The sequence below is a fragment of the Penicillium digitatum genome, chromosome 5 (assembly GCF_016767815.1).
Source record: "Penicillium digitatum chromosome 5, complete sequence".
NCBI lineage: Eukaryota > Fungi > Ascomycota > Eurotiomycetes > Eurotiales > Aspergillaceae > Penicillium > Penicillium digitatum.
Genome location: NC_089388.1, coordinates 2,048,458 through 2,066,571, shown reverse-complemented (window position 1 = coordinate 2,066,571; position 18,114 = coordinate 2,048,458). Strand labels below are relative to the sequence as shown.

The 18,114-nt window shown below is 48.7% G+C and overlaps 7 protein-coding genes across 7 annotated transcripts; 5 read left to right on the top strand and 2 right to left on the bottom strand.

Annotated features, from left to right (window-relative positions):
• Positions 1 to 867: 867 nt before the first annotated feature.
• On the top strand, positions 868 to 3,010 carry Pdw03_1927 (TATA-box-binding protein; the record flags this gene model as incomplete). Its single annotated transcript, XM_014680848.2, has 6 exons — positions 868 to 997; positions 1,756 to 1,784; positions 1,980 to 2,293; positions 2,355 to 2,442; positions 2,524 to 2,938; positions 2,994 to 3,010. 6 exons carry the CDS (start codon positions 868 to 870, stop codon positions 3,008 to 3,010), a joined length of 993 nt encoding a protein of 330 aa, XP_014536334.2.
• A 600-nt stretch (positions 3,011 to 3,610) lies between these two features.
• On the bottom strand, positions 3,611 to 5,081 carry Pdw03_1926 (Fructosyl amino acid oxidasesarcosine oxidase, putative; the record flags this gene model as incomplete). The annotated part of the gene is made up of 3 exons (XM_014680849.1): positions 3,611 to 3,902; positions 3,967 to 4,948; positions 5,033 to 5,081. The coding sequence occupies 3 exons, from the start codon at positions 5,079 to 5,081 to the stop codon at positions 3,611 to 3,613; spliced, it is 1,323 nt and encodes a 440-aa protein (XP_014536335.1).
• Positions 5,082 to 5,446: 365 nt separating this feature from the next.
• Positions 5,447 to 6,579, top strand: Pdw03_1925 (Ubiquinone/menaquinone biosynthesis-related protein; the record flags this gene model as incomplete). The annotated part of the gene is made up of 2 exons (XM_014680850.1): positions 5,447 to 5,547; positions 5,598 to 6,579. 2 exons carry the CDS (start codon positions 5,447 to 5,449, stop codon positions 6,577 to 6,579), a joined length of 1,083 nt encoding a protein of 360 aa, XP_014536336.1.
• Positions 6,580 to 6,814: 235 nt separating this feature from the next.
• Positions 6,815 to 8,443, bottom strand: Pdw03_1924 (Major facilitator superfamily domain, general substrate transporter; the record flags this gene model as incomplete). Its single annotated transcript, XM_014680851.1, has 3 exons — positions 6,815 to 7,837; positions 7,909 to 8,217; positions 8,273 to 8,443. The coding sequence occupies 3 exons, from the start codon at positions 8,441 to 8,443 to the stop codon at positions 6,815 to 6,817; spliced, it is 1,503 nt and encodes a 500-aa protein (XP_014536337.1).
• A 156-nt stretch (positions 8,444 to 8,599) lies between these two features.
• Pdw03_1923 (Adenosine/adenine deaminase) lies at positions 8,600 to 9,166 on the top strand (the record flags this gene model as incomplete). Its single annotated transcript, XM_066100034.1, has 2 exons — positions 8,600 to 8,687; positions 8,787 to 9,166. The coding sequence occupies 2 exons, from the start codon at positions 8,600 to 8,602 to the stop codon at positions 9,164 to 9,166; spliced, it is 468 nt and encodes a 155-aa protein (XP_065957761.1).
• A 3,513-nt stretch (positions 9,167 to 12,679) lies between these two features.
• On the top strand, positions 12,680 to 14,191 carry Pdw03_1922 (mucin; the record flags this gene model as incomplete). Its single annotated transcript, XM_014680852.2, has 2 exons — positions 12,680 to 13,068; positions 13,126 to 14,191. 2 exons carry the CDS (start codon positions 12,680 to 12,682, stop codon positions 14,189 to 14,191), a joined length of 1,455 nt encoding a protein of 484 aa, XP_014536338.2.
• Positions 14,192 to 14,852: 661 nt separating this feature from the next.
• Pdw03_1921 (C6 transcription factor, putative) lies at positions 14,853 to 17,621 on the top strand (the record flags this gene model as incomplete). The annotated part of the gene is made up of 4 exons (XM_066100033.1): positions 14,853 to 15,238; positions 15,307 to 15,418; positions 15,472 to 16,202; positions 16,262 to 17,621. 4 exons carry the CDS (start codon positions 14,853 to 14,855, stop codon positions 17,619 to 17,621), a joined length of 2,589 nt encoding a protein of 862 aa, XP_065957760.1.
• Between the last annotated feature and the right edge of the window lie 493 nt (positions 17,622 to 18,114).

Below are 18,114 nucleotides of genomic sequence, written 5' to 3'. Positions count from 1 at the left end.
AACAACTTCAATTGTCATCATGTCAAATTACTAGTATGTGTTTTACGACAGAGATACTCCGCACTGATCACAAGCATCATATGTTCAGTTTCACTTGTGACAAAGACGTATTTCAATTTTGACATTCAGCTTTAAGACTTGTTAACCTTGCATGTTTATAGGCCAGAAGAGATCCTTAAATATCCAAGTCAAACTAACTGTTTCAAGGGTGTTAAACACCGATCTGGCCAGATCAGGATGCACTCTTCAGTGTTCTGCTCCGTTTTTTTTTTTTTACTATGTTGTACATTTCCGGGAATGTGACAGCTGTGCCGCTTGGTATGGTATTCAGCATACTGAACAATACCAGCATACCGGGATCCTCTACAACATGGAAAATGCAAAACAAAAATACCATGATATGGCCTGAGGAGTTGTCAGTAATAACGCCCCCAAGAACCACAGTTGGTAGATTTAAACAAGAGATCCGAAGAAGCTGAAAAAAATGACAGATCATCACCGACTGCTCCGTATATGCCATGAGATTCATCTAGCCTTGGCGGACAGTGGATCAACACTGGACGCCACCGCCTGTTAAGGCAAAATCAAAACGGCCACCTGTCCTAATCGAAATCTCTGGAGAGAGTCGGTCTAAAATACTTAAAATAAAAGGATAGCAGGAGCAGATATTTGCTGTGAGAATTAAATTTCCCAATCATCAGTTAGGGTTACCAACCGTAACTGGTATGTTATACGGAGTTATGAGTCTAGTGATTCCTTGGTGGGGTGAGGTCAGAGAGGGTAGGGGAAGAAACAAGGTAAAAAAAAAATTCAGAATTTTTGTTCAGTTGCCATCCGTTAAAGCGGCAGGAGGATAGCGTGTCTTACATGGAGAAACCGAGGGTAGTCGATGACGGTGATTGGATTGGTGTGGGACGGACGGACTATCAGCTGCAGGAGGAGCGCGGACTGGCAAACCTAGCGCCTGCAACCATGGCTCGTGGAGGAAAAAGCAAGGGTGTTTGAACCAGTCAAGGGTCAACGCAGAGAGATTAGCGGAGTGCGTTGGGCGAATAAAAGTCACTAGGGATGCTGTGTGGCTATGATTGGTTCATGACGTGGTTTCCCAGAGCCGCTAGCGGGCAATGAAGCCAAGGTCGAAGGGAGAAAAGTATTGCTGCTTTTAGCGCCACCGGCGGCCCAGCCTCCCCTGACCGGGCTGTGACTCAGCACTATATAAAGACCCAACCTCCCCCCAATTTACCTTAGGAATTTTTGTCTCGGTCTTGGCGGATCTCATTTCGGAAATTCTTCTTTCCCTCCGCTCCTCAAAAAAAAAGCCTCTTGATTATCAAATCTTGATATCTGCTGGCTTTCTCTTACTAATCAGATCTACCTCCCACAGATCTTTGATTTATCTCTGGAAGACCCTTGATTCTATTTTCTTTAGGGGAAAAAGGTTTTTTTTGTCCACGGACCTAATCACCATAGAAGTCGAGCCTCAGGTTTCGCCTCACCACTCTCTCTTTTTTTTTCTTCAGATCGCGCAGATAGACAATCCCATTTTCCAAAAACAGCGCAAAAGAAACATTTCGAAAGAAAAAAAAAAATTGCTGTCCTTCCGTCCATAATATCGCCGTCGCACTTATCTGGAAAAAACACTTCAGTGTGATTTTTTTCTTGATTCGTTCACCTATTGACTGCGTTGGGTTTCGTTGCCTACACTATCTCGTGATTGCTTGTCATTCCGAGAGGTTACGTGCGAATACCTCGTAGGGGGATACATTGAGTTGTCCATCTCCCAGGTAAGAAAATCCTTCCTCGTCTATTCCAAGGTTGCACCTTCCCTCTTTCCATCTTGCTGGTTCCTTCCCTCGGGAGGGGCTCCTTCCCTATTGATGGCTTCGATCTCCCTTCCTTTCCCTCACCGCCTCTCCCCCGCGCGCCATTCTTATCTCTCGCGACTGTTCGTAATCTAAACTCACATCTTTCTTTGATAGTTCCATCTTTATTTTTTGTCACAACTCGAGTATTCCATCAAAATGGATTCTCTCACGACCCATCCTTCCAATGCGCAGCAGGCTCGTGCCTTCACTGCTACCTCGTCGCTGTCTTTCCCTGGTGGCGCTGGGGATCTGACCCCTCCAAACTCCGAGAAGGAGGCCATGGCACAGGGCGGAAATGGTATGAATAATGGCCAACAGGCCGGAGGAAATGCCATGAACGGCACCGGGGTGACTCCCGCTTCTCCTGCAACCCCCGCCGCGACCCCTGGCGCAACCACCGGAAGCAGTGGCATTGTTCCTACCTTGCAGTGAGTATACTCTGGATGGTTTTCTGGGTGACCAGAATGGCTGAACTAGTAATTCCAAAAGGAACATCGTTGCCACTGTCAATCTTGACTGTCGCCTTGATCTCAAGACCATCGCGTTGCACGCACGAAACGCTGAGTACAATCCAAAGGTATTTATCAACCCATCCTCACATTGCTCTGAGAGGGCGCATATCAGAGTACAATGTAGCTGAACTTGGCTCTCTCCTTAGCGTTTTGCTGCCGTGATCATGCGTATCCGTGAACCTAAGACCACTGCTCTCATCTTCGCCTCCGGCAAGATGGTCGTTACTGGTGCCAAGTCCGAGGATGATTCAAAGCTGGCTTCGCGCAAGTATGCGCGCATCATTCAGAAGCTTGGTTTCAATGCCAAGTTTACCGATTTCAAAATCCAGAATATTGTCGGCTCCTGCGACATCAAGTTCCCCATCCGTCTGGAGGGGTTGGCCTCTCGTCACCACAATTTCAGTTCCTACGAGCCTGAATTATTCCCTGGTCTGATCTATCGCATGATGAAGCCCAAGATCGTTCTCTTGATCTTCGTCAGTGGCAAGATTGTCCTGACTGGTGCTAAAGTCCGCGAGGAGATCTACCAGGCTTTCGAGCTGATCTACCCCGTACTTTCTGGTATGTTGTCTTGCTGGATTCGCTGCCACCACATCTTACTGACATGTACTTTCAGATTTCCGCAAGGTTTAAGAAAGCTCCAGAGGAAATCACTGTGCATTTCAAACCTGTATTAACATTGCTTTTTCCCTTTCCCAGAACAGTCACCTTCGGTCTGTATCTCGCTTTTCCTTTCTTACGACTCTTTTTCATGCAAGCATAGTTGGGCGTTTTTAGCGATTCGGATGATCCCCGGTTTTCCTCACACTTTCGCGTTCTTCCACACAATTAGATTGCTGCACACTGCAGTGAGGCGGTTGTGCGCCGGTCGATGACTGCCTCGATTTAATCATTTGTCGTTCTATGGTTTCATCTGTGGTGGATTGTTACCCCCACGGGCCAAAAAAAAAATTAACGGTGACCTAAGGCAGTCTGTTAGACTTAGTTCCGTCCTTGCTTTCCCGATTTGGGGCTTGATGGACCGGTTTTTTGCCGTGATTACTACCTTTGAGTAGTCAATAAAAATTCTCTTGAAGCAAAATGTTCCTTGTGTGCTCTACTAGATCAACGTACGGAGTAGAGTCTAGCTCTGTAGCTTCGACCGTAGCTCGTGCTTTGTCTCAAGTATAAATGCCTCTCTATATATACATGTAATTTTCATGTTACATGCATAGACCAAAGGGGCACATCCCCCTAGAGCACACTGCTCCGCAATGCCTTTTTTGTCTTAGCCAACTCGTCTTTTAAAATCGCTCTCCTCTCCCCAGACCGACTGCCATCGCCAGCAAAATCCTCTTCATCCGGCACGGCAGCCTCTGGCCATTTCCACATCCTACTCAACTCGGAATCAAGAGTGCCCCCCAGCGCATCAACAATCTTGTCTCCAAGAACGGGGAAGAACTTGAACCCATGGCCACTACCACCGGTAGCAAGGAAAAGACCTTCATGATCAGGATGATAGGAAACAATGAAGTCGCCCGTGGGCCTGTTAAACAGATTAGTATCAACCACAACCACCCAACTCGCAGCTGTTAAGGGATCGAGCTTACGTATCAGTATACCAACAAACCCTCGTATCAACAAACTCCCTCTCCGCAAACCGCGGTAAAAGCTGCCTCAACGCAACCCGGAACGCATCCTGTCCCTCAAGAGGCACTGGAACCCCCTGCTCAGGCAGACTAACCACCATGGAGCCTGAAGCCCCGGCACCAGGAACCGGCACCTCAACCGGATTCAAATACCCATACGCATGCCGCGCAATTTTAAGCAGATTGTCCCGGGGTGGGATAATGAAAATTCCCGTCGCGAAGTTCAAGATCGTAGGTAAATTCTCCAGCTCTCGTTGCTCCTCATCAGAGATCCGCATGTAAGCAATCGCCTGTCCAGTCGCAACAGCCCTTCCACGTAAGTCGACCAGCTTCGACGTCCACGCGCCAGTCGCCAACACAACGAGATCAGCCTCGATGGTTGAACCATCCGTCAAGGCGACACCGATAGCTTTAGGCTTCGCGCCGTTCGTGTCGTAAAGCACACGCTCGACATCACCAGTGCGGAAGTCAACCTTCCCCTCAGCGTCGAGGAGAGTCTTTGCGTACCGCACGCTGGCCGCGGCATCAGACCATCCAGAACCCCAATTCACATAGCCACCAGCGACATCAAGGGTCGAGCCGTAGGCTGGAACGACGCTGAGGACGTCCGCTTGGGTCGGCAGGAAGGTGACGTTCTCACCCTCGATCTGGCGCACGTTGGCGTAGCTCTTGCGTGCATATTCCTTGGCACTAGCGCTTTCTGCTGGGTACACGAGCAGCAGGCCGTTTTGCGTGTAGCGGCCGTCTCGGCCCCAGTCTGTGCTGCGCCAGCGGTCGATGGCTGCTGCCGCGAGTTTGGAGTATGCTGCGTTGGCATAGTCGGCCCGCACGATCCGGGATGTGTCCACGGATGAGCCGTGCGGGTTTGGGATTGTTGGTGAGGACTCTACAACTGTTACTTTGGACTCTGGGTGTCGCTTTGACAGGGAGAGGGCGGTGGATACTGGGGAATGTTAGTATATGAAAGTGTAACGTGTAGTACGACAGTGTAAACAGAGGGTTTCCGAGGATTGTTCTGAACACTCACATCCAAACACACCCCCTCCTACAATCAGAATCTTGGACGGCAATGTCATTTGTAAAAAAATACGTGTGTGGGTGAACACAAGAATTGGAGATTCCGGGGGATTTCTCCAATTGATAACAGTCGATCCGATAACGGCACTGCCCGTCGGCTTCTGTTCCCGACTTTTCTTCTTCGCTGGGGGTCGAGATCGTTACTCCGATCTATACGGACTGAGCTGTGCGACCGATTTCGAGATTTCATTTTTTGACCAATTTGGTTTCCATCTTTTAGAGCCTCCATCTCTTTTTGGTATTGCGCGGGGTTGACAACCCTGTCGCATAAGCACTTAATCTTTGCTCACGTCAAACCGTACATGCGCAACAAGCTCTGCACAAAACCCCTTGCCAGCCGATTCTGCCAGTTCAAAACATCACAATGAACCTATATCAACTGCGCAGAGCGCCATTAGTTGCACAGTGGCCCGTCACACCCTGCCGCAGCGCATCAAGCAAAGGCCCTCGAACCCCAAAGCCGAGGTATGTCACCAAAACCCTCCAATCCCAGCCCCAAACTAATATCCCCTCAGTCCCCTCAGTCCCAAACCAGTGGCTATAAAACGGCGTCAAGCAACTCCGCCTCGCCAGCCATACCAAGAGCGCCCTAACCCGCAGGGCACTCAGGCCGAAGGCCCTAATGCTGAAACCACAGCAAAACCAGGCCATGGCATCCCACCCAGAGCCCTAACCTTCCTGGGCATCACAGCACTCACCATCAGCATGTACTGCGGGTACCTGTACGCGTCATACATGCGCGAAGTAAGCAAAGCGCACACACTCAACGTGCCACGCGATGTCTCAGACCGCTACAACACGACAGCGGCAACCTTCGACGCGGACGTCGAGCTCTCCGAAAAGGCAATGGGTCTCGGCAAGAAACGGCGTGATCTAGTGCGCCTGGCGCGCGGGAATGTGCTCGAAGTCAGCTGCGGCACGGGGCGCAATTTGCCGTTCTACGAGCTCGGCGAACGTCGCGGGCTAGATGCCAATGGCCATGCTGCGGTTTTGGGTTGTCGCTCGGTGACGTTTGTCGATCTTAGCCCGCAGATGGTGGCTATTACGAAGGAGAAGTTTGAGAAATTGTATCCTGCGTTCCCGGCGGTGTTTCGGGCTTGTGATGCGGGTCAGGTTGAGCCATCTGAGATTGGGCGCTCTGGGGTGAAGATGAAGGGGGAGCCGGTTACCTTTGATACTATTGTGCAGACCATGGGTCTCTGCTCGATGCCGGATCCGGTTGCTACGCTGAGACATCTGGGGTCTGTTACGGAGCCTGGGAGTGGGCGGATCTTGTTGCTTGAGCATGGACGGTCTTACTATGATTGGCTTAATCGGATTTTAGATAATCTTGCGCCGGCTCATGCGGATCGGCATGGTTGTTGGTGGAACCGTGATATTGGGGAGATTGTGCGCGAAAGTGGCTTGGAGGTTGTGGAGGAGAAGCGTTGGCATCTGGGGACTACGTGGCGTTATGTGTTGAAGCCGAAGCAGAATACTGTCAGGGCTCACTCTTGATCTTGTGGCTTTGGCTGGAGCCTTTTTCGATGTAACATAATTGGAAATGTGTATGAGTATTTGGCGTGAAAGAGACCTTGGGAATAGTTGTGATATAGATGAGATTCTGGGATAGACCTTGCTCTCTTTTCATTCGATTATGTAGCAAAACATGATGAGCATAAGTGATCAGCAATGATGCTGCTTCAGGAATAGGCCTATAGTCCACATACATACTTCCTCCCTGTCTTTTTTTTTAGTAACGATATCTGAAGCCTGTTGTCTTCCAGTCCGAAACATCATCATAATCATCCGATACCAACTGCACCCGGTTGACCATATCCACCAAATTCTTCAAATCGGGGTCACCTTCCAATCCCCTCCCACCAACTGCACCCGCGTTTCCAGCACTACCCTCGAAGCCCTCTAGACATGTACGGCGAGCGTTAGTCCACTGCAGGTAGCAGCGTAGAACCAACGTCAAGACGACAGACAAGGTATAACAAATCATGATCGTGCGGAAAGCAGTGTTATAAGTGGGCGCCTCCTCGCTGAGGAAGAATTGAGGCCCCGAAATGTTTCCAGCACAGTAAGCCAGGAATAGCATTGCAGTAACTGTCATTTTCTTAGTGACACCACGGTAATTGGCCTGCACCAGCGACATAGCAAGCGGCATTGCCGCGGGTCCCGTCGACAAGAGGAAATATCCTAATAGTTGCACGTCCAAGACCATATGCGCGCGGGAGTAGATGATCGCGCTGCCGATAACGCAAGGGATCACAACGACCACGATTAGCAAGCAGTTCAATTGGCGACAACGACCGGCCAGCCAGCCCGTCCCTGTGATTGTGGCCACGGTGATAAGGGAGTAAGGGATGGTCAGTAGCGTCGATTGCAGGTTCGTGAACCCAAAAGAGACAATCACCAGATTGGCAAAGTTCTGCGTCCCTCCGTTGGGGATCTGGGTACAAAGCTCCAGCCCAAAGATCAGCCATGTTTTGGGATCTATCAGACATTCAACGAGCTGGTCCCATCTCCAGACGGTCTTCTCCGTTGCGCCGGTGCCTGCAACGATAACTCTGTTGGTAGCGAACTGGCGTTCCTCTTCTGTGAGGAATGTGGCCTTGGAGATTGAGTCTGGTAGTAGAGTCCAGATGGCGAATCCCCAGAGGAATGTCGCACAGCCCAGGACGATGAACATCCACCTCCACGGACCAACGTGATCTTTGACGTGACCTAGCCCGTAGGCGAGGAGACTGGAAATTATGCCACCGACACTCTATGCCAAGATGAGCTTTTTTTTTCAAAAAAAACCCCCCAGAATGATGATATTGACACAAGGCAACATACGTTTCCAGCAAACCACAGGCCTGTCCTGGTCGGAATCTCATCACGCGTGTACCACGTCGACGTGATAAACATAAACGCCGGCGTGATCGTTGCTTCAGCAACTCCCAGCAAGAAGCGAACTGTGATGAGACCGCCAAAGTTAGTGCAGGCTGCAGTGAGAGCCACTACAGCACCCCAGAATACCGTGTTAGCCGTCAAGTATTTGGCGGGGGGGAGCCGAGCAATGAGCAAAGTTGTTGGATATACCCATCCCAGGTAGCCAAAGTAGAAGATCGATGATACCCAGCTGTACTGCTGGCCCACCAAACCCTAGAAATGATCTTAGTTACAGGGGTTGTTTCTCTTGACTGGTTCATTTCCTTACCGTATCGTGCCTCATCCCAAAGACAGACGCACTCGACAGGATGGTTTTGTCCATAAAATTTAACATGTAAGTTGTGAACAGCAGTGGGATCAGTCGTCTGTCAATCTTCCTCAGCACTGTTTTCGCCGTCCCCTGCTCTCCCGTATCAGGAGTAGTTGTGTCCATGGCCATTTCTAGTGAAAAGAAAAGACCGAGAATCTCATTCACGACAATTCGAACCCCTGTTAAAATGGTCATCTGCACCCTGTTATCTTTCCCCGCACCTTCCATTGGCCCAACCCTGCACGTTATCAATCCAGAGTCCCTTCAAGTGTCGACTGGACAGGAATGAAGCCAAGGTATTTAGTGCTGGAACAAGTGATACTGTCATGGCAATATGGAGTGGTATCTCGTCGCCTTCTGTTGTACTCCAAACGTACGTCAACTTTGAATCCTGATTCTTTTTCCGGTTCTACCTACGGACTGGGACAGATCTTTCATTCTATTTGGAATAAAGTGCTGAAAGTTTACCCAGATGATCATCATGAACAGTCTTACCATCACTGGTTCATAGCGAATCTCCCAAACTCGAGCTCCATGTTTACATTGAAGGTGCCCAAGCACCCCCCTCTCCGCTGGAAACTGGCCCATCGCAACAATATTGCCCTCCCCGACGCCATCTTCTCAGATCCGCAGGCCTCCTATGCAGTAACCCTCATTCCCTGGCCGGTGCTAAATTGCCGCCCTCTAGGTATCCCAACTTTCCTGGAAGCCTATTTCGCCGAGTGCGAAGTTCTTTGCACAGAAGCCTACTTGTACGATCTAGCCATGGCCTATCTGCACAGATGCGCAGCCATAATTGGACGCTACACTGAATCCTTCTTCAACATCCAGGCATTCGCATCTCTCATTTGAACGACAGATGGGTTCAAAGCATGACGCGTTTTCACTTGCAGCGTGTCCCACTCTAAATCTCTTCCCGTGATGAAATCCCTCGCGTGCCAATTTTATTTTCTCTCGGAGCAATACGACAGTTTACATTGAGATCCGCCTGGTTCTATCTCGCCTAATCAACATCAACGATCCAATAGTCTCCTCTTCCACTAGATCGACTATCAAAAAGCTCTTCGTTGCAACCTGCAAGCACAACGGTGTCTCCATCAAAGATAGAGCGAATTGATTTGCAGAGGAGCCAGAGGATGGAATGGTTCAGGGTCGTGTTCACCGTTCCAGAAGCGGGTTTGTAGGTGACTTTGCAGAGGTTGGTGAAGAGGTTTGAGGGGTTGGGGTGGCTGGAATTGTTTGGAACTTTTACCCTTGAAGCGATTCTACCGATTGGCAAATTACTACACATCTTTCATAGATTTGTAAGGCACGGGTGATTCCTAGAAGGGGTTGAACGATACCACTAGGGAATTACATATCTAGCAATGATCAGAAGCTTTATCGACAACTGCTTATATGTTCAACATAACCCTAGTGTGAAAGATACTCGGTACCCACTGATCGTAGGTCTGCCCTAAGCGTTCACTGCTCCGTAAAAGTACTCCGTACCTGTCCACCTGTGCTGTGAAATACCCAGCGAGTGGGACGGACCACCCCTCATCAAGCGGCAGTGCCCCGATCAGGAAAATCGCAACGGCCTAGAACTTGGTAAACCGGGTGACATACGATACATGCCGATGCCAATAGCCACTTGGCACCTTTTCTCACGACTGGTATTGGCTGATTATCGTATCCAATCTGGCCCGCATTAAAAACGGGTTTGGCTACCACTCCCCATAATTTATTTGCCATGCAAGATGCAGATCTTTTTATAGAGGTCATTTCGTGTCTTGGGAGGCATTTGTTCTTTGTTTAATGTCAAGATCCCCCGGGTTGGTTCCAGTGTGGCGGGGAAGTCAGAACCAAGGATGATGGCTTTTAGGTAAGGTTTGGATAGTTGATGCATCGATTATTGAAGAGTACTTTTATTGGTAGATCTCGACTTGGGTGTGTTCCGTATAGATTGAAGAGACCAAATCGGGTATCTCTGTGGTTAATCAGCGTTGCCATCAATAGTAATTTATCTATCCAAAGCCCTCAGTGAATTTTTTTTTTTCACTGTAGACACACTGTACAGAATTCAGTAATGTAAACACAAAGAGCATACAAGAAGACGAAATGGAAATCAATACCGTATGTACCTATGGATGTGGAGGTGCGGAGAATTCCCATGCACCTGCATACTGTACAAGGTATGAAGAAGTACAAATGGTACAGTTTTCTCAAAATTCTCAGGGAATAATCTCACATTGCGATCAGATAAGCTTGAGCTAAAGCAATTGTTCCCTTCGGCCGGTGTAACAATGGGTAGGTTGTTCCCATGGTAGACGGGTCCCGATCCCTTGGGCCAAGAGTGGTCGATGTCACGAAAACGGAGATCAGAGAATCAACGCGACACTACTCCATTTTAGTACCTAGTTAACTACTCCGTAGTTAGTATTCTTTTACAATGTACAAGTTGCAGGGGCTAGTTCAAGGAATGATGTTTCCAATAATACAGGGTGCTCCCTACTACGTAAATCCCTTGCTGAAAGCCTATCCCGAAGAAGACCTGGGATGTGATGTACAATTATTACATACGAGCACGGAGTTCGATAAACAATGATATCCCCAATTGATCATCATCATCTCACGGAAAGTCGAGAGGGTGGATGATGAATCCGAATGGCTTGAGAGAAGGATGTCATCATATGCACGTAGGAATATATATATATATATATATATATATATTAAAAGTGTTATTTTATTGTTTTCCTGATGGCATCACCACTTTTTTAGAGGCACATGCAGTAAATTTAATTTGGGGGTTTTTGGAACTTTGAAAAAAAAAAAAAAAAAAAAATACGGATCTAAAGTTATGGTATACAACCCTAGGTACGGAGTGCAGTGAAGCTGAAAGTGAAATTGGACATACAACATACCTACTCGGAGTACGGAGTAGAAGAAAAAAACAAAAGTGGCTTAGCTTGCTGCATCGTCGGTGGCAAACGTTCCTTTTCTCCCCGAGACGCTAATGTGAGCATCCCTTACTAGCGTCATGTACATTACGATACACTGGCTCTGATTGATCGTTGTCCCGTCGATTGGGTCCCTAAGACCCACTAAGGAGTGGGCCTGGGTGGGCTTTTTGAGTGGCCACATCAATTTTTCAAAAATTTTTTTCTGTTTGTAAACAGTCGCGTTAGGGAGCTGATTTGGGTCTCGGCGTTTCCGACCGGAGGGCTCGGCTTAAGCTTTGTGTCTTTTTCGGGGGTTTTTTTGGTCAATTTTAGTGGGCTGTTTATTGTTGTCCCTGGATTAGATGTCGTGTGTGTGTGTGTGTGTGTTGTATAAATGATTGATTAGTTTACTTGCATGCTTAGTTCACCAAGTGCTCCGTACCACGTAGGTTAATATATTTTCGATCTATCAGCAGCGGTGTGTGCCTCGGTCCCCTAGCAACCAACAGGTGACAGATCAAATCCATAATCTACTGTACTTATCCCACGCAGTGAGAAGGATCCGAGTTCGAAATATTCTGCCGACATCCACCGAGCGACTACCAATCAATGAATCGTAGGTCTAAACATTATTCACTGAAATAACCATTGGAGTTGTTGGGTTAATGGAGACGCCAAGATTGATGGAGCATCAATTTTGGTCCCAGTCGGGTCATTGAACACATGGACGACCCCACCCAGCTCTTCCGGTATGCCCTTAAACCGAAGATAGAATGAAAGAACTGTGGATTATCATACTAACGCCTGAAGAGGAATGGGTTGATCTCCACCGCCTGGGAATTGCTCACTTTTTGCCTGTGCGTGTCGCATTGTCGCTTGTTGTACTCCGTACTCCGTACTCCGGTGGATTTAACATAGCGGTGTGAAGGAGCGTAGTATATAGAAGCTAGTGTGAGATTATCTTCTCTGTACTCCATACACAGTACTAAGTACAGATAGGCAGTCTCCATGTACATTCTTAAAGAGTAATAGAAAAAGGGAAGATAAAAACAAGCCCTAGTGCAACCAATCATCGTCACAACCATTGGGAGGCTACCAAATTCAAGGGCATAAATACCGTACCGTAATTTACCTTTCAAATTTTTATTTATTTTTATTTTTTTTTAAATTTTCTAATTTTCTGTTTTTTTTTTGCAGATTCCTCAGGCCCCCCGTTGGTAATTTGCCATCCAAACAGCTCTTCGCGTCGCATCTTGATGATCCCCCCGTTTATCTTTCTCATCCCCCTTTCTACTAACCCACATTTTAGAATCTTTTTTTTTTTTATTATTCTTATTATTCTGTTTGATTATATCCTTTTGCTTCGTTACTATTATATCCTCATCTTTGTGTGTCTTACTCTATCTTGACTCTTGCCTTGTTCTCTCCAATTACTCTCCTCACAATGCCGTACAACACTCGTCGCAAGTCACTATCCCTTCCATCCTTGGGCATTCAGCTGCCAAATTCCACTCGTCGTTCTCCTTCTATCTCAAAAGCGCATACCGATGAACAACCCACAAAAAAGGTCAAGAGATCGCATGGTTCGACTTCATTATCACCCGAGCCATCCGACCCAAAAACGATGGCGCGCGCTGGCCGACATGGACTATTTGAGATCACACCTCCTCCCTCGCCGATGGATGGAGTGCTTGCGCCCAAAATCGACACAGAAGGAATTAACGACGACATCGTGATCGCTGTAATCAACCAACTTGAGAAGACAGGGAATCGCCCTCATCTCGTAAAAGAATTGGCTGCAGTCCTGGTCACACTAAATGTCAATGTCGCTAAGTATGTATTCCAATTGCGGTTTCTTTGAATCAGAATATCTAATATGTTCTGTCTTAGTTCCGCAAATCCCGCTGCGCTGCTCTCATCGCGCTTAGCTGCCTATATGAAGCGTCCTTGGACGGCTCTCGCCCCTTGTCCAATGGCTAAGGAGCTTATTTTAATTCATCCTCGCAAAGTGTACTACTATCTTACTACCTTTCCCCATCAACCTATTCCTGATACCGACGATTTGGTATCTGCCGTGGGTAGCAAGCACATCACACCCAGTGTTTCCAGTCTCGAGGATGAAGAAGATGCAATGGTGCGGGAACGTAGCCCCAGTCCTGAAGTGGACTTATCTTCTCCCGACTTCGAGGAGCATGGCGATTTGAATACCTCCGCTAGCCATGGCGGCTCTTCTGATCACTTCTCTAACGCTAGTAATCTGACGCGTCTCATGAACTCGCATCGTGCGGCTTCTCCACCCCTGGAGGGTGACGAGAAGGAATTCACTCAAACTGCTAGCGCTGTGCGTGAGCGTGCATCCGAGGAAAAAGCCGAGTCAACCCGTAGCCAGTCCATCCTCTCTGAGAGCCTGAGCGCCTCGGAGGACCGTGGTATGACCATCACTGAGTCCCCTATGAATGGTGGTTCAATGTCTCCGTGTGTGCACGGCGACGGCATGTCTGAAGAAGAGTATAGTGACTACTTCTCGCACATGCCCGTCGACCAAATGGCCCAGGATCTGGACGAGGCTGCTGCGGCTGCTTTGTTCGGCACCTCCCCCTCCCCCTCCCTCACCTCCATCGCATCGTCTGTCTCGTCTGGCACGAGCGCTTTGATAGATCTCGGTGTGGACGGCGAGGAGCTTGCCGGCGCTCGTGTTGCCCCCCAGATCAGTCTCCCCGTGGACCTCGATGCCGCACCTGTTTCGACCCTCAAGCGCTCGCTTGATATGTTGAACAGCGGCCTTCCGGACGTCGATCTGAAGATGTCGGATCTGACCGAGTCCCATGAGAGACTCACCCTTACCCCTCGGGCCATTTCCATGAAATCGGAGCCCGTCTTCGAGTCCTGGAGAGAGTTGCAAAATCCGGAGATGGTGGAAGTCGATGAGCTCGACGAGATGTTTGGTGAATTCTAAACTAAACTCGACCATCGGTTTATGTTCCCTGTCTTGCTCTCCACTCTTGGTTGGACTGTGACCCGCTGTGTTCTCTTTACCTCTTTCTTGCCTTGCTTGTACATGTTCATTGTCTTCTCGGCGCACCCTTCTTACCTTTTTTTTTTCCCTCGCTAATGCCTATTTTCTCTTGTATATATATGTTTTGGATTACTTACCCTGGATGGGTATGTTGGGAGGATATTCACGGCTGGAGGAATGGCTTTACTCAAAAGTATCAAAAATCACTAGCGTTTGTTACCATGAATTCAAGTTTTATGTTCATCATCTTCAAATCCCACGAGAACTGTTCCTGACTAAGCCGTACTCAATTAGGAAAGCGGGCAGTTTATAATCTCCGAGGGTTGGTCCACAGATTCTAAGGTTGCGCATATTCCGCCACTCGGCGATTTCAATCTCAGATTTCTACTGTCTTTTCCCGTCCAAGGTACAATGTTGTGCTGCCGTTAATGGGTCTTAATATCCCTTGTACATACATCATTTCTCGGCCCTCACATATGAGAATTCAGCCCTATTATTCGTCGCAACTTTATACCCCATAGGGCCTGAGGACCGCAGGAAGGCAAAACGATTGAGACTCTCCAAACACTCCTTAGTTAACATACACAGAGACTTTGCGACCATGACGGTCGAGCAAGCGCCTGCACAGCTGAACTATGACGGCGTCGTTTCTCAAAGCGAGGCGTCCGTTCAACAAATCACACCAGATCTCGGCTCCGCCAGATTCCGCCCTCTTTCCGTCGCAAACACATTGGCAACGACAGGCCCCCAAACAGCCAATGAAGCTCTGACTCGGCCGACTAAAGCACTTGCCGCACACACTAAAGTTGCCATTCCTCGGCAACGGGTCGCAACTGCCCCGCGCTATAATCGGCGAGTGCCCCGCGCGTGCGCATCCTGCAGGCAGCGCAAGACAAAATGTAGTGGTGACACTCCGGTTTGTCGCCAATGCCGCGAGTTAAGGGCTACATGTAGCTACCCCGAGGGTTGGAGGGAAAGAACGAAGAAGTGCGTATATCTATGGCTATAAATGCAATCCCAACCAAGCATGCTGATCGACTATTTGCGCAATACAGACAAATCAAAACCCTCTCGGAGAAAGCACTAGAATACGAGAACCTGCTGAAGGATTTGGGGGGCCTTGTTGACTTCAATGCCGCGGAACGGATCAGGAGCTTGTTGGACAAGGTAGTTCCTTCTTTTTCGGGACACCGGAGTATTGCTAACACTGGCAAATACAGCATGGACCGGAAGTGGATTACTCGTCGCATAATTCTCAGTCTCAATCAGTAACCCCTCATGATGACATTCCGGAAAACGATGAGCCGACTTCGCCTTCGTCTATCGGGTCTCTTGAGGCAATTGATCGAGTAGAAGAGGACATCAATCGATCGGAACATGCTAGAGCGACTGGCTACATGGGGAAAAACTCAGAAATTACCTGGATGCAACGGCTTCATAGAGAAGCAGACCAACGGGCTAAAGGTCTTCCGGGGAGTCTGGAGCCAGGGCAGGATTTCCAGACCGATAATGCATTATCCCTGCATGCGGTCAATTATCATCTGGATGACTTGGATATCTCCGTGCCCGGACCGGTACAATTGTATGCCATGCCTTCTCGAGAGGTGGCGGATCACATGTTCGAGGCGTATTTGGCTACCGTGCATCCGTTCTACCCCATTATCAACAAACCTCTTTTTTCTGCACAATACCGGACGTTCTTTGACAGCGCTGCTCAACCCGGTGACAAGTGGCTGGCTATTTTGAACATGATATTCGCAATCGGAGCTAAATATGGCCATCTCATCGACGCACCGTGGCGTGGGGACGAGAAGGACCACTTGGTATATCTGACTAGGGCTAGGATTCTTAGTATGAACGGCGATGTCCTGTTCAGCCATCCTGATCTCCAGCAAGTCCAGGTGGAGGGCTTGATTGCCTTCTATCTTCTCGCTTCTGATCAAATCAACCGGTGAGTTTAAGAGCCTCCTTTTACTCCCCGAAGCGAGCAGACTGTAACACTTAGCATAGGTCGTGGAGAATCTCGGCCTTGGCAGTGCGGTCTGCAATCACACTTGGAATCAACATGAAAAGCAGCAGTCCAACCACACCCGATCTTTCAAAAGAAGCTCGCTACCGAGTCTGGTGGTGTCTCTATACATTTGAACACATGCTCGGAATAATGACTGGTCGGGCAACTTGTGTCCAGGACGGAGTGTGGACCTCGCCTTTCCCGATTCCATTTGAAGAAGAACAGTTACAAGAGCCCAGTGCTCTGGAAGTACTCACAAACACTACACTGCGAGACGAACGAATCAACAACATCGTGGCAAGTGCGTCTATCAGACAAATGCCGTTCCACCCGGTAAATGGTAAGGATGCCAGTGGTCACACTCGAGCACGAGACACGACATGGATCCAAAACCTGCCTGTCAACTACGGGCTCTGTTATCTCTACTATTGCGACTTGTCAGTCATAGTGCAAGAAATCGTCAATAGAGTCTACTCAGTGGACTGCGTGATGATACCATGGGCACAAATTGAGACCCGGATTGGTGAACTCAAGTTCCGAACTGAGACATGGCAATCCAACCTTCCAATCGGGCTCGACTTTACACGCAAGGAAGACAATGCACCAGATATCCTTCGCTACAAACTGACCTTAGCGCTGCATTATTACAGTGCGCGGATCACACTAGGCCGCCCCTGTCTCTGCCGGCGTGACGCGCGCCAGGGACCTACTCCTTCCTTCAGTCACGAAATGGCAGTGGTCACCCTGAAGTCTGCACGGCACATGCTGGATCTGATCCCGGATGAGCCAGATGCTCTCCAGATCTACCGAGTTGCTCCATGGTGGTGCATCCTCCACTATCTCATGCAAGCAGCGACCGTTCTCCTCCTCGAGCTGTCTTTCGGCACCGTTCACATGCCAGAAGAAGAAAACAACTTCATTGGTCTGTCTAAGAAGGCAATCCGTTGGCTCTTCGCAATGTCCGAGCAGAGTATTGCCTCTCGACGCGCCTGGCAGCTCTGCGACCTCAGCCTCCGCAAACTGGCTCAGGGCATGAAGTACGACGTCAACGACATGCCTTCTTACCCATATACCCCAGAGCCTACATCCACTATCAGCTCAAACCCGCCATCCAACCAGTCTATCTCTCATGCAACTGGTGACTACCGGGGCCCGCAGCTAGAATACCTCCCGGTGTCTGCTCCGGATGCACCGCCTGGTGAAGACCAGCACATCTACCCGAGCTTCCCGACTGCGGACCTGATGGACTCCTTGACCGTTGAGGCCCAGGACTCGTACTTCCCTTATGATTCCATCAGCGGGGAGTTTATGCGTTCTTTCTTTCCTCATTCTCATGAGAACGAGAACTGGGAATCTTGAAAACTTTTATCGCCCATACTCACGAATTCCTTGTATACGAGACCACCAAATTCCATACAAGAACACGACAAAAGCATGCAGGTTCTCAAGTATCATACTATCTTTTGTCGACTGACTTTCCCACTCATTAATTGCCCTTCAGCACAACTATCATATTCCATCTCCAAATCGTCCCATCTACAGCATATGCCTAGGAACCCTTTTTTAAACCTATTAACCTTCATAATCTTTTTTTCACACCCTGTTCTCTATATTACCCATGTTATAGTATTTTCCTTCTTCACTTCACACGTGTGTGATGTGATGCCCATTTCACTTTTTCCCTCTTCATTTTGCAAACTATTTCCCCTTGATCTACCTACCATCTCTTTGCAGGCTCATAATGGTAAACCAATGCTTGGATGCCTCGAAAGTGATATCCAGATGATGCCTAGACATAAGCAAAGACAAACGCGCATGACATCTCTTCAGGCACATGCACGATATTAGCATT